The 25,321-nt window shown below is 43.0% G+C and overlaps 1 protein-coding gene across 8 annotated transcripts in view; it reads right to left on the reverse strand.

Moving 5' to 3' along the window:
- The window catches only part of MAP2K4 (mitogen-activated protein kinase kinase 4), a 168,962-nt gene that overhangs the window by 39,957 nt on the left and 103,684 nt on the right, over positions 1-25,321 (reverse strand). For all 8 annotated transcript variants that reach the window (XM_054047059.1, XM_054047060.1, XM_054047061.1 and 5 more), the window contains 3 exons: positions 21,792-21,966; positions 8,739-8,858; positions 352-471 (listed from right to left, as the gene is read on the reverse strand). In XM_054047059.1, coding sequence (XP_053903034.1) covers positions 352-471; positions 8,739-8,858; positions 21,792-21,966 — 415 coding nt within the window. The remainder of the gene's footprint in view (positions 1-351; positions 472-8,738; positions 8,859-21,791; positions 21,967-25,321) is intronic.

Raw genomic sequence — 25,321 nt, forward strand, 5'->3', positions numbered from 1 at the left:
ATGAACCAGCCTAGGCTAGTGCCATCTGTTAATGTGACAATCCGAAGGGAGGGTTACGGGAATGTCAATGAACCAGAACAAAAAGAGGGCCTTTGGATTCAGCTTGAATTTCAGGCAAAAGATTCTGGGGTGTCTTTATTCACTGAGGCCTCTCCCTCCAGGGCTGCTGACTGCATCTCCACCAAGTAATGGAGTTAACATAATAATAAAGCAATGGTAAAACCAGAACCATAAAGATTCTACAGAATGCAAATAAACCAGAGGGAACAGGGCTAAAAAGTCAAAAGCATAAACTTTTTAAATGATCTTTAAAAATGTGCAAAAAGAGAGCAGCAAAATTTAAATACTTACAGCTAAAGTGATTTTGCCTAAGATTTCTTCTGGAATAACATCATCTAATACACTATATACATATTTGTAAAACTTATCAAACGAGGTAGACATGAGCTCCATACAGATCCAACAGTCACCCTAAAAAAAGAACAAACATATGTCACGGTAAAATAATTCATAAGAATCAACAGAATGCAGAGACCCTTTGAATCTGATCGGGATGAACGGGCAACATTTATTATGCTCCAACAGTCTGGCCCATGTGGGGGGGCTGAAGCCATATTGAAGAACCTTGGGTGCATATACTAACGTGTACAGTGAAAGTAAAGATATTCCTCTCGGTTTGTGACAGACAACCTTGCCCTACTAGAAGAAAGAGAAGACCACAGGGAGGAGAGGCATCTCATGCCCTCCTGTGTGTAAGATGCCAGGTCACTGGAAATAGAATTGGATGCTAAAGCCCAGGTCTGAGTCGCTTTCCATGATTTATATCATTTTATTTAAAAGATGTAAAGGCTAAAAATTACACAGAACATAGAACCCCAGATAAAATATTCAAACCCAGAACTGAAGCAAACCTCCATGAGAGATTAATATCCCCTCATTTCAAACAGTGCCCCTGTTAATACTGACAGACTAGTTCTCTATCTTTAAAGGTGATTTGCAAAGGATTTCATATTTTGCATTTATTATATCCAGTTCAGTGGTAAAGGCAAAACGTAACCTTAAATGTGTTACACAGGTGTGGATTCCACAGCTACCAGAGAAACTAAGAATATGAGGCTGAGCATTTTACTAAGTTATAGCACAACATTTAAGTTATTTAAAATTGATTTTTTTTAAATGATGACATTTTAAATCATGATTAAATTAGACTGTTTCACTGGAATAAAAAGTTCAAAAATATACCAACTCTCAGTCCAAACTAAGGGCTATTGTTCCAAAGTCTTCTGTGCTAACTGTTATGGATGACAAATGGCTTAGTTTGAGCTGTTTATGGTGGATTTCGGCATTCTGAGGCATGTCTTCATTGTTGTAAATACAGGCATTATATAGGATCGGTATTTTGCCCAACAGCAGCGCTGCATTCTTGAACTTAAACACTTTTTAGTGTAATTAATCATGTAAGCATGTTGGCCTAAAACATCAAATGGTTCTAGAGCTCAGACAACTAGTCTTTTTTCTTCTGGTTGACCCTTGCCCAGAGCAGATGTTTGACGGGGCAGAGGCAGAGCACTGACGAGGCAAACTCTTCAGAAAAGCAGTTCATAAGGCTGGTTGCATTGAATACAGAATTAAAAGGTGAGTGGTTGAGTCTATGCTTGTAAGTGTTGTGCACTGTGGTTTCAAACAGGTACTGCAATATGTATACCTACCATCACAGTTTTGAGACCTTTGGCCCATGACTGGCAATTCAGAGTCTTGAGAGTGTGTGATTATGAATAAGGTACAAACTTTTGATATAAGTCAATTACAGTCCAACAAATGTAGGAGATTCCTCCAAAGAAGTCTTCTCAGCTCTGTGATAGATTTTTCTTGATTAGACATCAGAAAAGGTCTTGCTTGCTAATACATGGGGAGGTGTTTAAGAGAAGACTAGAACTTTTCTTTAAGTTATTGAAAACTCATTGTTTTCTCTGAGGAGGAAAAAAAATCCTGTGTTATAACTCTTTCACTCCTATTTCACAGAGCTGGGGCCATGTTCACCTGGAGATAAATCCCAGGAGTCCTAGGGGGAATTTTGAATCTACGTCTAGATGTTAATAACTTTCATGCAGATTCACAGATTTAAAGGCCAGAAGAGACCATTATGATTATCTCCTGCATAAACAGGCCAGAAGCTTTGCCCAGTAATTCCTCCATTAAGCCTGAAACTTCTAGTTAGCTAGAGCATATCCTAAGACATCCAATGTTAAAGCCTTTTAAATGATGGGGAATCCACCACAACCCTTGGTATGCTATTCCAATGGTTCAATGGGTCCAATGGTTAATTACCCTGACTTATAATTTTGTGCTTTTTTCCAGTCTAAATTTATCTAGCTTCAGCTTTCAGCCACTGGATCTCATGCTTCCTTTGTCTGCTAGATTAAGGAGCCCTCTTCTACCAGAAATCTGCTTCTGAGAGTGGTTGTTATGATGCGGTGATGCAATACTAGTTAGGTAAGCTTCAAGATGTAACAGGGTGGTCCATGCCTTCAAGGACCAGGAGGCCTAAGGCCAGCCAGCCCTGTTTGATTATTAAACTCAATTGGGAAGGGGTCAGGCAATGCCTATAAAGAGATGAGTCAATTGTAGACATTGAGGATGACTTGTGCCTTGTCCTGATGAATTTTCCCCAAGACTTGAGATAGGAGCAGTAAGCGAGGAAGGCATAGTTCAGATGGTCTGACCACTGAAGAAGTAGAGCATTAGCCTGTCAGTTATGTCTTAGGGCTCCTCTGGAGTACTATATATTGCACTTTCTGTTCATTTGAGAAGTGAACAGGCCCATTGTGGGGGTTCCCCATAGAGCAAAAGTACTGTTTACCACTCATGATCCTTAGTGAAGTGTCTGCTGAGGAAGTCCACCAGCACATTTTGATTCCCTGGCAGATTTGATTCTAGAGTGGCTGCTTCTGCACACAAGGAAATGGATCTTGTTCCGCCCTGCTTATTGAGTAAAAGACAGTTGTCACGTTGTTCGATATTATGAAGATATGGTGACCTTGAATTAATGGGAGAAAGGCTTTGCAAGTCTCTTGGACCACCCAGAATTCCAGTATGTGGATGTGTCTCTCGAGATGTCCAAGTGCCCTGAGCTGTGTGACTTTCCATATAAGCTCCCCAGCCTAAAAGGGAGGCATCTGTAAAGATCGTATTGACTGGTAAGGGGGAAACGAATGCCCACTCATACCTGTGGGGATTCTGTTATTTTGATGGGAACAGTTACTGTGGCATTCACAGACTGTTGGTTTGGTGAGCACACAGTTTGAAGCCACGCTTGGAGGCAATGAAGATGGAGTCTGGCAAATGGCGTGCCATAAGTACATGAAACCATATGTCCCAGGAGAAAAAGGGTGTTCAAGTGTTGCTCTTGACCTGATCTATGAGGTTATTCATCACTTGGAACCTATCCACTGGCAAAAAAGACCTTGCTGTGACTGAATTTAGGAATGCTCTGATGAAATCTAAAGTCTGTGTTGGGGTGAGCACAGACTTTTCCAAGTTTATACTGACCCCTGGGAAAAGACAGAAGTTGAAGCCTTGATGAAGTCGACTTGTAGGCTTCTTGGCAATGAGAAGCCAGTTTTTGAGATGTGGAAGATGGTGAAGCCACAATGCCTAATATGGACTGCTACTACCAAGATGACCTTAGTAAATACCCTTGAAAGCAAGGCAAAATAGGAACATGCTATATTGAAAATATTCAGGGCTATCATGAATCTAAAAAAATGTCTGTGAGCAGGGTGAATGTCCACATGGAAGTATGCTTCCTTCATATTGAGAGCTGTAAAGCACATGCCATTTTCCAAAGATGGGATTATAAATGCCAGTGTGATCATGCAAAATTTCAGTGTGTGAATAACACAGTTGAGATGATGGAAATTGAGGATGGCTCTCCAGCCACCCTTCTTTTTGGGTACTAGGAAATATGTTGAGTAAAACCCTTTCCTTGGTACTAAAGAGGTACCCCTTATTGCTCCCCACTGTAAGAGGGATTGTATTTCTTGTCTGAAAATCTCCTCATGAGAATGGCCACTGAAAAGGTCTGGTGATGGGAATTTTAGAGGTGGCAGGGAGGTAAATTTGATTGCATAGCCAGGATGAATGATGTTTAGTGCCCATTTGTCCATTGTCAAAGCACTCCAGATGTGGAAAAAGAGTACTATATGACTCCCAAACGGTGTGTGGGAATCAGCATTTGGTGGTTTGCAGTTCTTGAGCTCTCATCAAAAATATTGTTTAGATGGGGGCTGGGATTGGGGTGATGATGTTGCCCATGTAAGACAATGTAAGAAATGGGACTTCTGAATCCTTTGCCCATTACGGGGTAGCTCATAAGGATGCTGGTGGTAAAACTGTTGAGCCTTGGGTCTAGGCTTGTATGCTTACCTGTGGAGTTGTTTGGGGAAGGTGTACATATTCCCAGGGAGCAGAGGGTGACCCTGAAGTCCTGTAGAGTGTGTAAGGACTCATCTGTCTTTTGGTTAAAAAGGTGAGTTTCATCAAAGGGCAGGTCCTCAGGACGTTCTTGACCTCTATGGGAAACCCCAAAGTGTGAAGTCATGATTCACAGCACATCACAATGGCAACAGCCACTGCCCTTTAAAATGTATCTGCTGCATCTACCACTGATGCTTCTAATGGATTTTCAAATGGAAGTGTCCCAGCTCCCAGAGAGGGAGATGCATCTGTAAGCTCTTCTTGATGGAGAATTCTTGCTGGACTGTACACCATTTTCCATTTTTGAAAGAGGAGGAAAGGATGGAGTGGGGGGAATCTATTCCTTTCCTTACTGAGTTAAATCTTTTGCCTCAATAGCTGCCGCCAGGTTGACCTGCCTCTCAGTTCAGTTAGGAATTTTTATTCCAGGCCTGGGATGGATGCCTGCATTAGAAATATGGCCTAGAGCTGACCATTCCAATGTAGATGTGTGCTAGCCCCGAGCACCACTGCCGGAAATTTTTTCCCTCAGTGGTTTCTGTCAGGTCGGCTCTAGTGCTCCCTGGAGTCGTGCGCTCATAGCGCCAAGTAGCAGCCCCCTCCGTTCCTTCTTGCCGGCTAACTCCAACAGAGGGGCTGGGGTGGGGGTTGGAATGGACATATGCAACACACCTTGAAGAACAACAGTTACGAAAGATCAGTAACCATTTTTTCGTCTTCGAGTGCTTGCTCATATCCATTCCAATGTAGGTGACTCCCAAGTAGTAGTGCAGGTGGAGGGTTCAGAGTTCATTGACGAGCTGATTGTAACACCACTCAGCCAAATCCAGCATCGTCTCTAGCCTGCTGAGTGATGGCATATCAAGACAGGAAAGTGTGAACTGATAACCATGTTGCTGCTCTACAAATGTCCTGTTTAGTGACCTGTGCCACAAATGCAGACGAAGATGCTTGGGCCCTTGTGGAACGTGCTGTCAGGGCAGGAGCAGGGACCTTTGCCAGGTTGTAGCATGTGCAAATACAGGAAGTGATCCATGATGAAATTCTCTGGGCTGAGATTGGAAGACCTTTCATCCTGTCTGCAACAGCCACAAAAAGTTGAGTAATATCCGAAATGATTTAGTCCTTTCTATGTAGAAGGCTGGTGCAGGTCTGACGCCCAGTGAGTGAAGCCTCTGTTTCTTTCAGTTGGCATGTGGTTTCGGATAGAAGACCGGAAGGAAGATGTTCTGGTTACTATGGAATTGTGAAACCATTTTTGGAAGGAAGGTTGGAGGAGGATGCAGCTGGACTTTGTCCTGGAAGAATACCGTGTACGGAGGTTCTGAAGTGAGGGCCCCAATCTCCAAGACCCTTCTAGCTGAAGTAATGGTCACTAGGAAGGCCACCTTCCAGGACAAGTAGAGCAGAGACCACATTGCCAGCGGCTTGAAAGGGGGATCCATGAGCCTCAACAATACCATGTTGAGATCCCAGGGAGGGCCTGCTTGTCATGGCTGTCAAGTCCTTTGAGAAAACAACTACAGATGGTGTTTGAGAACACGGAACGGCTGTTCACTCACAGGTGAAACACTGAGATTGCAGCCAGGTGGACCCTAAGAGATGATGCGGATAGTCCCTGTTGTTTCAGGTATAGTAAGTAGTCTAGAATGAATGCTAGTGATGATTACGTAGGTGGAACAACCCTGCTGTGTGTGAGGGTTATGATGTGTGTGTATGTGAGGAGGTAGAACACCCCTGCTGTGTGTGAGGGATATGGCAGGGGTGTGTGTGTGTGAGGAGGAACACCCCTGTTGTGTGTGAGGGGATATGGTGGGGGGGAGTGAGGAGGAACACCCCTGCTGTGTGTGAGGGATATGGCGGGAGTGTGTGTATGAGGGATATGGCGGGGCGGGGCGAGGGGTGAAGAGGAACACCCCTGCTGTGTGTGAGAGATATGGTGGGAGTGTGTGTGTGTGAGGGATATGGTGGGGCGGGGCGGGGAGTGAGGAGGAACACCCCTGCTGTCTGTGAGGGATATGGCAGGGCTGAGCAAGGTTATGGGAAGACTTTTCCCTTCAATCTCTATGAATGGTTGGCAGGGTGGATGTGGTGGGGCAATTTTGGCTGATGTTACTCACCAATTGTAAAATGTGCTATTTAATCTCAGTTCTATTAGTTTACTTTCAGTTCTATTGTAACTATCTTGGCTGGACGGGGTGATGGCAAAGGTAGATCCCAGGTCGACAGCCTACTAGGCATGCTGTCTACATTTACTGACACTGGGGTCTGCAGCTGGACAGGCAGGAGCCTGGTGGGGGGATGATGCAGTAGGGGGCTCATGATACGGCAGAGCGAGTAACTAAGTCTGTAGAGTGGTATTTTTCTATGTGGAAATTTAAATCAAAACATACTGCTGCTGTGTGTTTTCATTTTGTGGTGTTCCTAGAGCTGTGGAGAGGTGCCAGAGACATAAAACAATAAATCTGTAACTCAGCAGCAACTGGCAAGAGAGGTTCCTGTCTAGGGATTTTGTTCAAACCAATTTATCAGAATTATTGATAATTATTTGTTTTATAGTGGCATCTAGAAGCTTTCAACCAAGATCGAGGCCCCATCGTGCTAGGGCTTGTACCACACACACACTAAGAGAATCCCTACCCTTAAAGGATTACAAGACAGACAGAGGACAGGAGAAAGGAAGGATTATTAGCCTGGTTGTACAGATAGGGAATTAAGGCACAGGGAAACAAGTGACATGCCAGAGGTCAGACAGGGAGTCTGGAAAGCCAGGAATTGAAGTGGAGTCTTTCCCGTTGTAAGCCACTTACCCTACAAGACCAACCTTCATCTTTCAGAGCTCAGTTATGAACCTCTACTTGTCTGCACAGGCTGCTCATGAGTTGCTACCCTCCCTCCAGTGCAGACATGCAGGGAGTGGGAAGGCAGTGGTGGAGCAAGGTTGGACCTATGTCTCTGCCTCCTCCCTCACCCCACCATATCACGTGAACTATCAGAGCCAGCGCAAAGGGAGAAATAATCTGTATCAGCAAAGGGCTGGCATGAACCATTTCCATCTGGAGAAAGGGGAAGACAGGAACCAGACCGTGATGCTCACAGTCACAATCTGATCCCCGCCATGCCAATTGTATGGGCTAGACTGTGAAGTTACAATTGACTCTGGCTTGTCATTTGAGTTCTGGCAGTTGTGCTAGTTCCAGTAGACCATCCCCCCAGTTTGTGCCTACACAGAATGAAGGGACAGGTTCTCTGTGCACACCCATGCAGTGGGCCTCTTTCCCCATTGTTTTTATTGATCACTAAAGATTGGATTTGCTTCGCCCTTGTGGGTGCAGGGGATGGAGCAGAGAGACAATCCCTCCCTGCTACACTTTCTTTGTCCTTGTCTACACCCAGAAATTACATGGCCTGAAAACACGTTAACTTATATGGTGGTAAACACTCAGCATAGTCAGGACATGTAGCATTAACATCTCATCGCCACGTGGTGGGTAGCACTAGGGCCCATGCTCAGGTTAACCCTAGCCAGCTGAGGGCAGTCCTTATCTACACCAAGTGCTAACTCCTGGTTACCCAGCAGGATGTTCTACACAATGTAATCTCCCAGGACAGTCAAGCCCTGTGACAGGGCCAAAGGTAATGACAGGCCTTGGGCTCAGGGCAGTTTAGGACTGACTCCCTACTAGTGTCCTCAGGTGCAAATCACTCCAAAAGAAGTGCCTTGGTTGAGAGGGTCTGGCATGTCCATTGTGCAGCATGCATGCCAAGCAGCTCTGGGAAGGATTGTGCCTCCTAAGCACCACACCCCTTCTCCCCTGCTGCAGCGACTCCTGGGGCTTTACAGCTCCAGCCCTCCCCAGCACAAGGCAGCGTGCAAAGCGCACAACCTTTGAGAGTCTGTGTACAGCACATCTATAAATCAGATGTGTGAAATGTGTCAGGTATCTGAGTGCCACATCTGTCCAGACAGTCAAACCACTGAAACGCCCCCAAATCCTAGATGTGAGCATGAGAGAGCATGGCAGGAAAGCAGCAATAATCATAACAGGGATCATATAAATGAACACCAAAATATATACATAGCAGCAATCAGAACCCAGAGTCTCTTCCCTTCTAGTAATGGGTTTGATGACAACCTGCGACTCAAAAATCCCCCAGTAAATTAACTCCTTTCTCTTATAATAAACTGAAGGCTGCTGCAAATTAAATTTGAAATTAAAATAAAACCTCTGGTATAAATGAAACAAACCCTGAATGCCCACCTCTCTGAAGAGTGCTCCATAAAACTGAACAATATAGGGGCAGTCACTACTTCGCATCACTACATCCAAGTCCATTAGAAGCTGTTTCTGTTCCTTTTCATCCACCGTTGACCGAATTCTCTGAAAGAGTAAGGAATGGCAGAGGTTTTATCACTAACATGCTACTATTACATCATCCTCAGCCAGTTCAAGAGAAACCTGCCAGGACCCCAGTCCCAGGGTGGGGCATGGAGTCTCAAAGACATGAAAGCAACATGCTTTAAAGAATTAGACCATGTTTTTAAATGAGAAAAAAATTGCAATTAATATAAATCTAAAGCAAGTTAGTTCAGAGTATGAAATCTCTGGCCAAATTTTACTCCAAATCTCAGCGTTATCAGGTGGAGCATCAGTAAGCAGCAAAGGGTAATCAAAGATTTTCTTTATCTCTTTAAAACCTACAGCAAAACAATATTCAGGGTTTTATGTTCAAAGCAACGTGCAGTGAATGAGTTAGCCACAGCTCCCATTGATGCTGGGACCTGAGCACTGCTTTTAAATGTAACCCTCAAATATTATATTTTAATTTACTAAAGGAAGGAAATTAAGATGAAGGCACTCCCTACACTGTGCATCCATCACAGCGTGCCCACAGGTCTTTCAGACCAGTTGGCCGTTTCATGCCATGATTTATACTGTCCGTGCTAGACCAAACCATTTTTTGTCTGGTAGTGGCCTCTAAAGTTAAAGATACATAAGGGTTTGCATTCTATTATAGCTTTCCAACACTTGTGTTTCAGGATAAAGTTTTCCATGCTCAGTTTCTGCCTGAAGACTTTTGTTTTTCAAAAGCTTCATCAAAAACAGTTCAACTGTTTTCCAGCTTGAGACGGGGGAAGGGGAGGAAAAGAGACAAATTTATCATTATAAACCAGTTCTTGCCAAAACTTGTAGAAAAAACTGTGACACTAGGGCATCATCCTACCAACTCTACTGAGCATAGTGTTCACAACTGAGTGTAGAAACATGGACATCAGTGAGACAACTCATTAATAAGCACTACAGATGGTTGTAGAGTGTTTTCAGGGTCAGGCTCTGGTACTGCACTATTTGAGAAATAATGTATGATCATGTAATTGCAGACTGCCTCGTAATGATACATACTCAGGGGGTAGAGTAGCTGTTGCACAATTGTTCTTACCTTTGACATTTCCTGATATTCTGAGTGCTTCACCATGCAGCCTTAATTTTCTAGTAACTTATGTTTTAGCTTAGAACAATAATTCCTTCCTTTCCCAACGGATCCTACAGCACTCTGGAAAATTGGCAAGCTACTTGCACAGCATACACAGGAATCACTCCACACACCCCTCCAATGCAGCCAAATGGGTGAAATACAGCTACTGTAGGCACAGAGAGTGGATGGCTCGGGGGATTAGTAATGCAGCTACAGACATTTTCATGTCTAGGTCACTGGTTCAAATCTATCTGACAGCAGTTCAGTGGTGTATGTGAAATGAGTTTGGTGAGTCTGTTCCATGCCTCATCAAATATACACATCACAGAGGACATGACTACAATATACAGTATGCTGCCCCTGCAGAGATGCCAAGGGCTGAAAGAACCTAACATCTCCCTCAAGGCGGGGGTGGGGGGAGGCAGACTGTCAGGTAGTTGGGGTCTCAAGAAGCTTGCACTACTGCTGCTTTTGCTTTTAGCTATGTATGGACAGAGGACATTAGCAGCCAGGACCATGAGCCTCGCACCTTTCAAGAACACTGAATGTACTGAGCTCTTTGTCTGGGCAGCTCCCGGTTCAGAAAGCTATTCACATAGAACACTGCCACACCGCTAGTCATCTCCCTCTACAAAGCAGATGAACAGTGGGGACTCGTAAATTAGCTTTTCTCCAGTTTGAAACCTTGGCATCTCCCTCGACTCAGAGGCCACCTCCTCTGCCCCTCATCTTCCTTCAACAAATGTACCTCTACTCCACATTTGCTGAACCCTCATCCATAGCGCCCATCTCCTTTCAATACTAGAACACTCTTCTCAATGGTCCCTAATTTCTCCTAGCTGCAGCACAAACAGAATGCTGTGATCGGCTCTCCCACACCTAGAAAGAAGTTCAGCTGTGCCACCCCATCACATTCAATAGCACTGACTTCCTTTCGTTTCAGGATTCAGCCTAAAATTACCTTTCTTGTTTTTAAGACCTTTTCTGGATTCTCCCCAGATACACAGTGTTCTCTTTAGTCATCTAGTACTGGCCTCTCCCTCTTCCCCTGCACAATCTCATCAAGGCTAGTGCAACAGCCTCCTCCTCTACAGCTCCTGCCATCCCTATATCTCTCTGCCTCTGGCCCTCCACTGCACTTCAAACTTCAGTCCAAAACATCTCTTCTCTCCCTTGCCATTACCACCTCTGCTGTTATTTATCACTTACCACTGTAAAGCACTTGAGAATATAGTTTATATTGAAGATGCTATTATAACAATAAACTGAAATGAATGTCAAGACCAAGAAACCACCCCGTTTAGTCTTTTCCAAGTACATTCTCACCGGGAATGGAGGAGGAGGAGACAGACAGCAGGGCTCAGAGAAGAGAAAGAGTTTCAGTTATACTGGAGAACTCTTTCAAACAGACACAAGAATTACAAGAAAACCCAAGAAGACAGCATGATATCTTCAACTAATGCACTTTGAGGAGTGCTGAGGAAGACGTGATGGTGGGACTAGGAAGAGGTCCCATACAAAAGTGCTGGAGACTGAAGATAGGTGATCCAAATAGGGGGAAAGCATCCAGCACCGCTGAAGGCTATGAGTGGGTCTGGCCAGAAAGAGATGGTATTGTTTAGCCAAAGTGCACCAGGGACATTCCACCACAGCCCAGTGACCCTGATTAACTGTCTAAGGAGCAAACATTTAGCAATGTAACAAGAACAAAAGGAACTGTTGGAATAAGCTGCAGAATCTTGAGTGACCAGCAGCAGCTCCCCAACAGCATGTGAAGGCTGTACAAAAACTCTGCCAACTAACACGCAGACCACAAGTACAACATGCTGCAGCCTCTCCCCTGGAGAAAACCTTCCAAAGATCAAGAGTAATAGAGAGCAAGGAACAAATAAATCCAATACAAGCCTTGTGGATAGAGGGGAAGCAGTAGGCCTGGTATATCTTGACTTTAGTGGGACTTTTGATACTGTCTCACATGACCTTCTCATAAAGAAACTAGAGAAATTTAGCCCAGATAGAGCTAAAGTGGATGAATAACTGGTTGGGAAATCATTCCCAGAGAGTAGCTATCAGTGGTTCGCAATCAAGCTGGAAGGGCATAACGAGTGGGGTCCTGCAGGGATTGATCCTGGGTCCGGTTCTGTTCAGTATCTTCATCAATGATTTAGATAATGGCATAGAGAGCACACTTATAAAGTTTGCGCACGATACCAAGCTGGGAGGGATTGCAAGTACTTGGAAGATAGGATTAAAATTCAAAATGATCTGGGAAAACTGGAGAAATGGTCTGAAGTAAATAGGATGAAATTCAATACGGACAAATGCAAAGTACGCCACTTACAAAGGAACAATCAATTGCGCACATACAAAATGGGAAATGACTGGCTAGGAAGGAGTACTGTGGAAAGGGATCTGGGGGTCATAGTGGATCACAAGCTAAATATGAGCCAACAGTGTAACACTGTTGCAAAAAAAGTGAACATTATTCTGGGATGTATTAGCAGGAGTGTCGTAAGCAAGACATGAGAAGCAATTCTTCCGCTCTACTCCACGCTGATTAGGCCTCAACTGGAGTATTGTCTCCAGTTCTAGGAGCCACATTTCAGGAAAGATGTGAACAAATTGGATAAAGTCCAGAGAAGAGTAACAAAAATGATTAAAGGTCTAGAAAACAAGACCTATGAGGAGAGATTGAAAAAACTTAGTTTGTTTAGTCTGGAGAAGAGAAGACTGAGCGGGGACACGATAAGAGTTTTCAAATACATAAAAGTTTTTTACAAGTCAGAGGGAGAAAAAATTGTTCTCGTTAACCTCTGAGGATAGGACAAGAAGCAATGGGTTTAAACTGCAGCAAGGGAGGTTTAGGCTGGACATTAGGAAAGATGTCAGGGTAGTTAAACACTCGAACAAATTGCCACAGGAAGTTGTGGAATCTCCATCACTGGAGCTTTTTAAGAACAGGTTAGACAAAAAACAATCAGGATTGGTCTAAATATTACTAGGGCTGTCAATTAATCACAGTTAACTTACTTGATTAACACAAAAAATTTAATTGCGATTCATCACAGTTTTAACCGCATTGTTAAACAATAGAATACCAATTGAAATTTATTAAATAGTTTTGAATTTTTTTCTACATTTTCAAATATATTGATTTCAATTACAACACAGAATACAAAGTGTACAGTGCTCACTTTATATTATTTTTTTTTACAAATATTTGCACTGTAAAAATGATAAACAAAAGAAATAGTATTTTTCAATTCACCTCATTCAAGTATTGTAGTGCAATCTCTTTATCATGAAAGTGCAACTTACAAATGTATATTTTTGTTACATAATTGCATTCAAAAACAAAACAATGTAAAACTTTAGAGCCCACAGGTCCACTCAGTTCTACTGCTTGTTCAGCCAATCTACGTTTGTTTACATTTACGGGAGATAATGCTGCCCACTTCTTATTTACAATGTCACCTGAAAGTGAGAACAGGCATTCGCATGGCATTTTTGTAGCTGGCATTGCAAGGTATTTACATGCCAGATATGTTAAACATTCATATGCCCCTTCATGCTTCAGCCACCATTCCAGAGGAGATGCTTCCATGCTGACGATGCTCGTTAAAATAATACATTAATTAAATTTATGACTGAACTCCATGGAGGAGAATTGTATGTTTCCTGCTGTTTTACCCACATTCTGCCATATATTTCATGTTATAGCAGTCTCAGATGACAATCCAGCATGTGTTGTTCATTTTAACACTTTCACTGCAGAGTTGACAAAACACAAAGTAGGTACTAATGTGAGATTTCTAAAGATAGTTACAGCACTCGACCCAAGGTTTAAGAATCTGAAGTGCCTTCCAAAATCTGAGAGGGACAAAGTGTGGAGTATGCTGTCAGAAGTCTTAAAAGTGCAACACTCGGATGCGGAAACTACAGAACCTGAACCACCAAAAAGGAAAATCAACCTTCTGCTGGTGGCATCTGACTCAGAGGATGAAAATGAGCAATGTACTAACAGATAAAACACAAAATGGAGTACTAGTTGGTCTCTGTTACAAACCCAAAATCACACAAGGGAACAGGATGACTGGCTCCTGATGAACTTATCTATAATGGGTAAGAAAAAAGCAGCGAGATTTTGAGTGACATATGCTGGATGTTTCATGCTGCCAATATTAAAACACTCTTAGAATTTCTAAATTTAGATGACAGTTTCCTAACTCAAAAACTGTTGTATCCAACATGGGGGAATTCTATATTAGTCCTCATCTTGACAGGTAAAGAGGAACTGATCACAGAACTAAAAATTAACGGTAACTTAGATACAAGACCTCATGATTTGATCATATTTATAATGTGCAATCAGAATAAAGTCCAGATGAGTGATATATACCCTTGATGTTTTAAAAAGCCAGTTTCACAATGCTGAAAACAATTGTGAGCCAAATCATCTGGGAGGAAAAATTTAATTAGAAAAATGTGAATGATGTTTGGGAATTGTTTAAGAACACCTTACTAAGTACCCAAAAGCCACAATTTCACAATTGAGGAAGAAGGTTCTTACTACTTAAAAAAACATAAAAAATAATATGTAACAAATGGAATAATGGGGAAATGAATAATAACTATAAATCAGATGATAGGAACTGTGGAAAATTGTTAAGGGAAGCAAGTGCAAATCTCTGGCCAGCAGAGTTAAGGACAATAAGAAGGCATTTTTAAAGTACATTAGAAAAAAAAAAAGAATCCTGACAATAGTATAGGTTCATTACTAGAATTATCATTAATAATGAAGAAAAGGCAGAAGTGTTCAATAAATATTTCTGTTCTGTATTGGGGGGGAAACAGATGATGTAGCCAGATCACATGATAAACACTCTTTTCATTCCACCAGTATCTCAGGAGGATGTTAAACAGCAGACACTAAAGTTAAACATTTTTAAATCAGCAGGTCCAGATAACTTGCATTCAAGAGTTGTAAAAGAGCTGCATGAGGACCTTGCTGACAGTTAGTTTTGATTTTAAATAAGTCTTGGAACACCAGAAAAGTTCCAGAAGTTCCAGAAGACTGAAAGAAATGTAATGTTGTGCCAATATTTTAAAAAGGAAGTATTTCTTTACACAACGCCAGAGGATGAAAAGGGGTGGAGTGTTAGGCTATAGATATTCAGGCTTGTCTGAAAAGGCCTATACTTTAAGAATTTATGTGTATTCTTATCACTTAGCTAGTTATAGAGGTATAAAAGAAAGAATCAAAATCACTGTCTGTCTGTGTAAGAGCCTTCTCTTACTGTGACAGTCTGAGGCTTTGTTCTTTGGCTAAGCAGCAGGGGCAGCCATAAACTGGGAAGTGTATGGTCACATCCTCACATTCCAAACTAGTCACATGGAAATAAGGTGCTATTGGGCTGTTAGGAATACAATCCTGTCCTGATATTCCTATCACCTCCAGAGAAAGGGAAGAGCCTAGAAGATGCAAAAGAAAACTTAGTTTGATAGCATCCTGTCTGGCAAGAACTCACTTATCAATAGCTGGGGTTGAAATCCTCATTTCTGTATTGTTCTATCACTGTAGTCTCCACTTCCCTATTGTTTGTCTGTATAATCTCTGTCTGGTTCTGTAATTGTTTCTGTCTGCTGTATAATTAATTTTGTTGGGTGTAAACCAATTAAGGTGGTGGGATATAATTGGTTAAATAATCATTTTACAATATGTTAGGATTGGTTAGTTAAATTTCAGTAAAACGATTGGTTAAGGTATAGCTAAACAGAACTCAAGTTTTACTATATAGTCTGCAGTCAATCAGGAAGTAAGGGGGAAATGGGAACAGGGAATGGGGGTGGGGGAACTGGAACCATGTTTTGCTAAGTGGGAGGGAATGGGAACAGGGACACAGGCAAAGCTCTGTGGCGTCAGAGCTGGGAAGGGGAACACTGAGGAAGGAAACTTGAATCATTGCTTGCTGGAAGTTCACCCCAATAAACATCGAATTGTTTGCACCTTCGGACTTCGGTATTGTTGCTCTCTGTTCATGCGAGAAGGACCAGGAAAGTGAGAGGGTGAAGAAATAAGCCCCCTAACAATAATGGTCTCAAGCTGCAGTTGGGGAGGTTTAGGCTGGATATTAGGAAAAACTTTTTCACTAGGAGGGTGATGAAGCACTGGAATGGGCTACCTAGGGAGGTGGTGGAATCTCCTTCCTTAGAGGTTTTTAAGGTCAGGCTTGACAAAGTCCTGGTTGGGATGATTTAGTTGGGGATTGGTTCTGCTTTGAGCAGGGGGTTGGGCGAGATGACCTCCTGAGGTCCCTTCCAACCCTGATATTCTATGATTCTATGATGTTGTGTAACGGGGCTCAAAAAAGAACTAGATAAATTAATGGCTATTAGCCAGGATGGGCAGGGATGGTGTCCCTAGACTCTGTTTGCCAGAAGCTAGGACTGGGCGACAGGGGACGGATCACTTGATGATTACCTGTTCTGTTCATTTCCTCTGGGGCACCTGGCATTGGCCACTGTCGGAAGACAGGATACTAGGCTAAATGGACCTTTGATCTGACCCAGTATGGCCGTTCTTATGTTCTTATGTGATAACATAGATAATTATAGGCCTGTCAGTCTGACATTGATCCCAGACAAGATCATGGAGCTGCTGATACAGTACTTGATTAATAAAGAATTAAAGAAGGGCAACATAACTAATGCCAGTCAATGGGTTTACAAGTTTGGTTGATAAAGATAATAATGTTGATGTAATATTTGACTTGGTACCGCATGACATTTTGATAAAAATAATAGAAAGATATAAAATTTACATGACACACAATACATTGATTTAAACTGGCTAACTGATAAGCCTCAAAATGTTACTGTAAATGGGAAATAATCATCCAACAGGTATGTTTCTAGTGGTGTTCTGCAGGACTGGTTCTTGGCCCAACGCAATTTAACATTTTTTTTAAGAAATGAAAGAAAACATAAAATCATCAAGGATAAAATTTGCAGATGACACAAAAATTGGGGGAATGGTAAGTAATGAAAAAGGCAGGTCATCGATACAGAGAGATTTGGATCACTAGGTAAACTGGGCACAAGCAAACAATATATGTATTTTATTACAGCCAAATGTAAATACATACATCTAGGAACAACGAATGTAAGCTACCCTTACTAGGCTGGGGAACTCTATCCTGGGAAGCTGAGAGACTGAAAAAGACTTGGGGGATCCTGGTGGATAATCAGCTAATACAATGCTGTGGCAAAAAGGGCTAATGCAGTCCTTGAATGTAAAAACGGTGGAATCTCAAGTAGAAGTGAAGAGGTTATTTTATCTCTGTATTTGGCACTGGTGCGACTTCTGCTAGAATACTGTGTCCCATTCCGGTGTCCACAATTCAAGGATGATGATGAATTGGGATTCAGAGAAGAGCCATGAGATTGACGAAAGGATTAGAACATGCCTTATAGTCACTCAAAGAACTCAATCATTTAGTTTAACAAAGAGAAGATTAAGGGATGACGTGATTACAGTTTATAAGTACCTATATGGAGAACAAATATTTAATAATGAGTTCTTCAATCTAGCGCCGAAGGGTATAACATGAGCTAATGGCTGGACGATACACTAGACCAGTGGGCTCCAAACTTTTTTGATCGCGCACCCCTATCAGTAAAAAAATTTTGAGCCTGCACCCCCGCCATGCCGGCTCTACCATTTTTGCCAAAGCAAAAAAAAAAAAAAAAGCAGCTCAGATTCCCGCCCAAACTGCCGAAGAAGAAAAAAAAAAGGCACTTCTCCTGCTGCACACCCCCAATGATCCTCTTGCCCTATGGTGCACGCACCCCACTTTGGAGACCACTGTGCTAGACAAATCAAGAGGGAGGCTTATGGATAGAGAGCTCACCTTCCTAACGGCTTGCAACTCTAGGAATTTGTTCTGATGAGCTTCCTGGGACAACCACTGACCTGGAATTGACTGCGGCCTACCAGGGCTCCCTCAGTGGTGCAGAAGATAATTGGTTTCCTGATTCTAGAAAGCTCTCTTCTAAGAGGGAAAAATGGAGAAGCCCAAGGTGCATGTTTTTGTTTGTTATGGTATTTCTCTTATTTTCCCCTTCACCCCCTCTTCCAGTTACCCACTTGGGATGCTACTTTTTTCCTTTGATCAAGGTACACAAAGGCATCATAGTGAAGGTTTGAACTAACCCCCTCAGAAATGGTAGAACAACACCCCGCTCCCCCCCCAATGTACTAAGCTACCCAGCCTCACAGTTTTAAAGACTGCTGCTTCTGCAGCTACTGCTTTGCTACTGTCCCAGGCTCTGCCATGCCCCTTGGAGAGACACATTTATATTTTTTATTTACTTTTAAACATATACATGCAGAGGATCATAAGGGAAAGAGAGGGAAGCAGAGCTGGGCATGAGCACTCATGCTGAAGTCCTTTGCACATGCAGTAATGCTCTGTGAGCTTTAAAGCCTTGCTGCAGTGTTTTTACAGCTGTGCAACAAAATGGTGCACAATCCTCCCTTAATGCTGACATTTTAGTGTAGGATCACAGCCTTTTAGATTGTCCATTGAAACTGACAGGCTGATGGTGTGAGCAACTAGACAGCCTCGGCAGTAATACTTAGATGAAAGCTGCTTCCAGGCTCGATAAAATGGTTGGCCAAGCCAAACTAGCAAGCATGAAAGGAAACTAAAAAAACAAAAACTTAATAGTACCTCTGCCTGCAGATACGAGCTATTTTGGTGGGTACTGGCACATGCAGGCTGGCAGCAGCAGGTGTGGCTACCTAAGGAAGGCCAAACAGAAAACAGGAGCTCTGCTGACACTGATGTGCTAGCAGTATGGGCTAGACCACTTTGTTGCATCCTGCGAAAAAGAAGAATCAGAGAAAGCAGTGGTAAAATGGAAGACTGAGGTAGGCTAAACTTGAGACACCAGGGGAACAGTGGGCTTACAGGCACCAGGAGGCTAGTAATATGGGCTGCACCACTCCGCTGACTCTCTGAGGAAAAGCCAGTGAAAGAAGTAGAAAATGGAAGGCAAGACTATGCTGCACAAATGACCTATCTGAGGGAAGCTGAGAGGAGAACAGGCTCAGTGCCCAATCCCCATAGTGCCCAAATGTAAGAGAACAGGGAGTAAATATGGGGAAGCTGAATCACTGGACTAGGGAAACTCGGTTTGTTCGTTCATTTTTTAAAAATTGTGGTTTGTTTCTAGCCTGTAGGAGTCAGACCTGGCCTGGAGGTCAGAGAGATCCACTGAGGGGACGGGGGTTCAAGATAGCTACCATAATCAGAACTGGCTATGGCCCTTCCTGGAACAAGTGGGGCAAAAGTGGTTACCATGTCAGCCTGAAAGGGATGGGGGGACTGGGTCCTGCACCGTGGATTTTTCCTGCCCCTCTAACTACCAGCCTCTCACAGACTTTGAAGTCAGAAGGGACCATCATGATCATCTCGTCTGACCCACTGCACATTGCAGCCCACCCACCCACTCCTGTAATAGACGACTCAACTCTGGCTGAGTTATTGAAGTCCTCAAATCATGGTTTAAAGACTTAAAGTCACAGAGAATCCACCATTTACAGACACATTCCTGGGAACTTTATTTCACCCCAGTCAGAACAGAAGACAACAGCCACTGGTCTCTGCCTTGTTACTTCCAAAATGTTATGTTCTGCTGCTGAATGACCAGCCCGCACAGCTGAAAGCTTGTCTGCCACATCACTGCTGTTGGAGTCGATGCTTCACCTTGGCCTGAAGCACCAAGCAGCTAGGAACAGCTGGCTTGGAGAGTCTGCAAAGCCAGCTCCTGCTGCTGAATTTCACTCTCTGCTTCCTGCCACCCTGCTGTAAAGTAGCACACTACTGTGCGGCTGGGCATGTGCAGGAGTTCTTTAATCCTAGCTGGGCCTGCTGCACTGCCATGTTTTCTCTTTAAATACCAGTTTCCTGTTCTCAAAAATCCGCTTCCTGCCAAGGGGGACACCAAGCAGAGGAAGAAAAACCCAAATATAGTGGGGAAAGCTCCTGCCAGCAGACAGAAAGTGGAGAGGCTTAGAGAACCACACCGCCTGCTTCTTCAAGCAGAGGCAAGACACTGGGAGTTGGAACGGAGTCAATTGCTGGTGACACACTGTGAGCTAGAGAGAGAGGAGCCTCTCTCTGTGCGAGGAAGGAGAGGAGGGATAACCCAGTGGTGACCCATCACGGAGCACCAGGTGCCCATGGGGGACAATAGGGTCAAGAGACTGACCCACCTCCCGGACTGCCCAAAGAGCAACAGTCACAGAAATCAGAGAAAGCCATGTCCAGTGCACGCCCCAGCAGCTAGCTCAGGATCGGCTTTGTGGGGAAAGCTAATCCTAAACAACTTCAACCTCAAGGCTCCTTGCCTTGAGAAATGTGGCACAGCCCACCAGCTGAGCCCAATGGTAAGGAGTGCCTCATAGCGTTCTCCAGTGGCTCCTTCCATCTCCCACTCACTGGGCTTGGTGAGGCTGGGAGTGCTGCAGCAGCAGCAAGCTCTGTACCTGAGTCGGGAAAGGTACCGGGCATCATTCTGCTATGCCAATCCCAACAACTCCAAAAGGCGTAACTGATCACACCCGTCTGCTGGAAGGAGGGTGCCACGTTGCTGGGGGAAGTAAGAGGAAAGAGGAGTGATGCTGGAGACTCCAAGAGCATTTTAGTTGTTCCCAGGGGCAGCACATACACAAATCTTGGGCAACGGGGTCTTATCCGCCTCTCTATCATATAGAATGGCTGCTAGCAAGAGGGTTGCAACACATCCCCAAACTGGCTCCAACCAGTACATGAACCCACTGGGAATTAACATGTCCAGACCCACTTAGACAGTGTTCGGCGAGAGAGACCACTAAAGAGAGTGACACGTATTTCTAGGTAGTTTGGGTTCAGAGCTCACTTCTACTCTTCCAGTGAAGCCAGTGGAGCATGTGTCACTATTTTGTACCTGTAACTAGATTTAAGAGGCAGATATCATTAACTGTTACACAGCAAAAGCAAAGAAGAGAGAATTCATCACTTCCAGAGTGAAACAACATCCACTGCCCATCTCACCTCGAACTGGACCATCAAGTGACTAATCAAAAATCCCCAACACGTGCAGTTTTAAAGCAAAGACAAAGATTATTTTGTTACACAAGAGCTAGGAAAACAAGATTTAAAAAAAAACAAAACAAAACATGAGTTTGGTGCTGGTATAAAGTATCAAATGGACAGCCCTGGAGGCTTATATCGTCTGTGTTTCCAGAACTGGGTCAGCAGAGGAGGCACTCTGTGCTTCCACATCATGGTGAGAGTGAGAGAGCAGTATGCTCTCTAAACACATGCCCACTCATTTCCTGCCCTCTCTGGTGAGGCTGTCAATTGCTGCAGCATGGATAGATGTCCAGTTGGAACCAGTCTTTAGTCACTAACTCATTTCACAAAGGACACCAAGTTGCCATTGGATGTTAATTTGTGCTTACTACCAACCTAGGCTGGATTTGAACCAGTGATTAGCAGGTGAAAGGCCTCATATCCCATTACCAGTCTCCAGAGCCATCCGATCCCTTGCAGCAGTTGCTTCCTGAGAGGCAGAGGCAGTTTTTTAAAGTGCACAAGCAAGATATAAGACCTTCACAATTCACTTGACAGATATGCCCATTACACACAGTGTTTTCAGCACAAGTACCCTTTATACTGGAGATAAAAAGAACAGAACAGTAGACGGTGACAGACGGATGAACATTAATTCTCCATCACGTTCCATCCTTAATGAACTGAAGTACAAACACAATTATGGGCATCACCTACTTTAACTGCCATAATTTGCCCACTTGGTTTGTGGACCATTTTGTTGACAGAACCATAAGCTCCTCGTCCAATTTCTCCAAGGTCTTTCAAGTCCTCTGCAGTAAAATCCCAATGCTGTTCAGGGGAAATCTTCAATTTTCCTGATGATTCAATGCTGTGTGTTCTCAGTCTCTCTCTGTCAAAAATATTGGGAAGCAATTTTTCCACATTTTAAATAGTTTGTAACTTTCTCTTTTCAGCAGCACTTGATTAAACATTGAAAGAGAGGGGTGCACATAGGCTACAGCAACAATGTGATTCCAGGGAGGATTCTAGTTGGGGATGCAGGGTTGAGGGAGAATGTTAAATCAACAAAGAAATACATTTGGTCACAGCTTTAATTAGCTATATGTCTTAACTGCAGCTTAAGGCTTAATATATGTCTTAGATTTGATTCATTCTAATTACTCTCATTTACATGGCTATTTTCTATTGTGCATAAAAATATATCAGGCTTGTAGCAGGACTTGGTATAGCATGCAGAACCAAGATTCTTTAGAGCACTCCTAGTCCCATGTACACAAAGCTATGCATGTTACCTCCCCTGCAGCAATGCACTTGCTGGTCACTACCTGTCTTACTTGTATTGCTCATGTTGAACAGAAATCAAACTAAATCTCCTGTTTGTATTAGCAGGTTTATGAAGAGCTTGTTGATCTTAATGAAAACTGTAACTTATTTCAAATAGTGCATAATCACTTCATCTAGTTGAAAAAAGGCATTGAAGAGCCATTTTTAATATAAAATATAATGCAAATTGACTATTACTCAAGAAACCAGAAGCTGCCAGACCAAATGTTTCTTGACAAAGTGCCTGAGCCCAGAGTCCTCGGGCACAGAGAGCTCCCATAGCCCTCAATATGAACTTGTCTGTGTAAGGAGTGCAGGATGATGCCCATAGTTTGTGACAGAAGTTACAGAATTCCACAGTTGTTTTAAGGCGCTTCCTATTATCTGTTGCAAATTTTGTTAACATTGATTTAATAGAAAACATATGTGTATTTTCTACACTTTATTCCTAGTAAATAATAGTGTTTACCTTAAACCAATTGCAAAAGTCTCCAGTGTTTCTCATGCGTTCATCTGCTGATTAACACTTCCTTGGTTATAAGCTATGCCTGGAGACTGGGCTTCCTGCTTTAAAGTCACATTAATCAAAAGGTCGTTCACACCACAACCCTCCAGTGTTATGGAGGCATTATATCAGATAGGCATTTGTGAAAGCCAAGGAGACTCTGTCAGACTAGTCACCTGGATACTGACCATTCCATTCGAGCAATTGATCAAGCAGCTGAAAATTCCAGGATTTGGTAAAATGAGCGATAATGAGGAATAGACTTTTGATCCAATGCTCCAAGTTTCTCAAGTTAACTAGCCAAAGGAATAAACATACTATAGTGTATTCCAGCTGATAAATACAATAGAACATCTATCAGTCAGCTGCTGTACATGACACATACTTTGATATTACTATGGGCCCACTCCTGAACTCCTTGGGTATGTCTACACAGCTTATGGGAGCAAGTCTTGCAGCCCGGGTTGACAGACTTATGTTAGGGGGCTCATGCTAGCGTGCAAAAAAATAGAAAAATGAACATTCTGACTTGGGTTGGCGCTTGGGCTCTGAAGCCTAGGGACAGAGGTTGGCTTCAGAGCCTGAACTCCAGGTCAGGTCTGAACATCAAAGCCAAGTTTACACAGCTATTTTAAGCGTGCTGGCCCGAGCCCCACAAGTGCAAGTGATTGTTGATCCAGGCTGAGATTCATGCTCCCAGCAGCTGGGTAGGCCTACCCCTTCGGGCTTCATTGGAAGATTGGTCTTTGTGGGCAGCAAGGTCAGGCCCAAAGTACCATTTACTGGAACAACTAAGGCTTAAATGACCTCATCTGCTGTGTTCTAGCTTCTTTATGAAACATTGGTGTTGCACTTCTTGGTCCTTGGACATTTGCATTCTTTGGACCCAATGGAAGAAGAATCTCACTGAACAGTGAGCACTATTTTTCTCTCAGCAACTTTTTGTGATGCTGCTGCTCCCCTTCCCCTGTTATTGCTTTCCTATTCTGACTCCCTCACTCTGCTACTTCCCACCTAAACCCTCTGAAACCCTTGCAGTTAAACACAATTCAAGGGTTGTCATGCTGATGATGGCACAAACATTAAGAATACAAAAATCTGCAGAGACCTTATCTGTTCTTGGCCTTCCTTGATTTCTGTGTATTAAATTCCTCAAAATAAAACACTGCAATAACATAGATTCTGTATGGAATGTACTTAACTAAAAGCAAGGAATGAAAAAAGGAAACAGAAGACAAGAGCAGGTGAAAATAATTCAAAGAAACTAACAGAAGAACAGAACAGAAGAAACCTCACCTTAGACTTTGCCACCTGCCTCTGCTGAACATAAAGACAATTTACCTTGGGAGCTGGGTGATGAGAGTTAGAGCCTTCCTTGCTGCTAGCACATTTTGATTTGACAGTAATCTGAAAATGGTTCTGCGTTTGCTGGAAGAAGCTAGTAGGTGTGAACTGCTGCTTTGAAAGGTGCTAGGAAATGGCCCCTCCTGCTCATGTCTTCTCAGCCAGAGCAGTAGCAGGAAGGACTGGAAGGCAGACATGCACAGTGGTGACACCAAATCCTGCTGATGGAGCCCTGCTGCTGCAGAGTCTGGAAATTTTCTGATGGAATTTTTTCCTGCTGGAAAATGCCAATTCGTTGAAAGCAAAACATTTAGCAGAAACGTGTCAATTATGTCAAAATTTTGCTTCCGGGGGAAGGTCAATAAGTCAAAATGTTCCATTTCGACATTTTCACAACAGAACATTTCCATTTTCTGTTTGAAATCACTTTTTATTTTTAAATTTATTTTATAATATTCAAAAATTTAGATGTGGGCACTGGAATGAAACATTTCAATTTTTTAAACAACAAATGCTTCGATTGACTTCAAATTCTTTTTTTTCCCCAGAATTTTGTTTTGAGGCAAATTTCAAAATTTTTTGTTTTCATTCCTTTCCGGAATAGGAAAGGAATTCAAACTCACAGATTTTCCTACAAAATGGAAAATGAGGTTCCTGTTCTGCTTTAGCAAACTGTGCCACTGTCCCTGCAGTGGCAGGGGGAAGACACAAGCATGGGGGTGGGGGTAAGAAGTTTTAGCAATGCCTTTCTCCCTACAGAGGGGATTGCAGGTGTGAGGATGGTAGCAAGAAGTAGAGGTGCTCCATGGAACTATAAACATGAAAGCAATTTGCTGTAGTCCTAGTGAAATGCCACTAACAATCTTGATCATATTTTTAGTCACCTGTTCAGATGCCCACGTGAAATGGTCATTTGGCCAAAGGACATGTTTAACAGAGTGGCACATGTTTTAATACAGACTTTGTTCATGTAGTGAAGCTCTTCAAAGTAAATATTGCCATTTTCCTATAAGAAGCACAGTCTGGAGCTCAAACATTCCTGTCAGCATTTTGATTTTTATAGTGATTTCTT

Source organism: Malaclemys terrapin, chromosome 13, assembly GCF_027887155.1.
Source record: "Malaclemys terrapin pileata isolate rMalTer1 chromosome 13, rMalTer1.hap1, whole genome shotgun sequence".
Lineage (NCBI taxonomy): Eukaryota > Metazoa > Chordata > Testudines > Emydidae > Malaclemys > Malaclemys terrapin.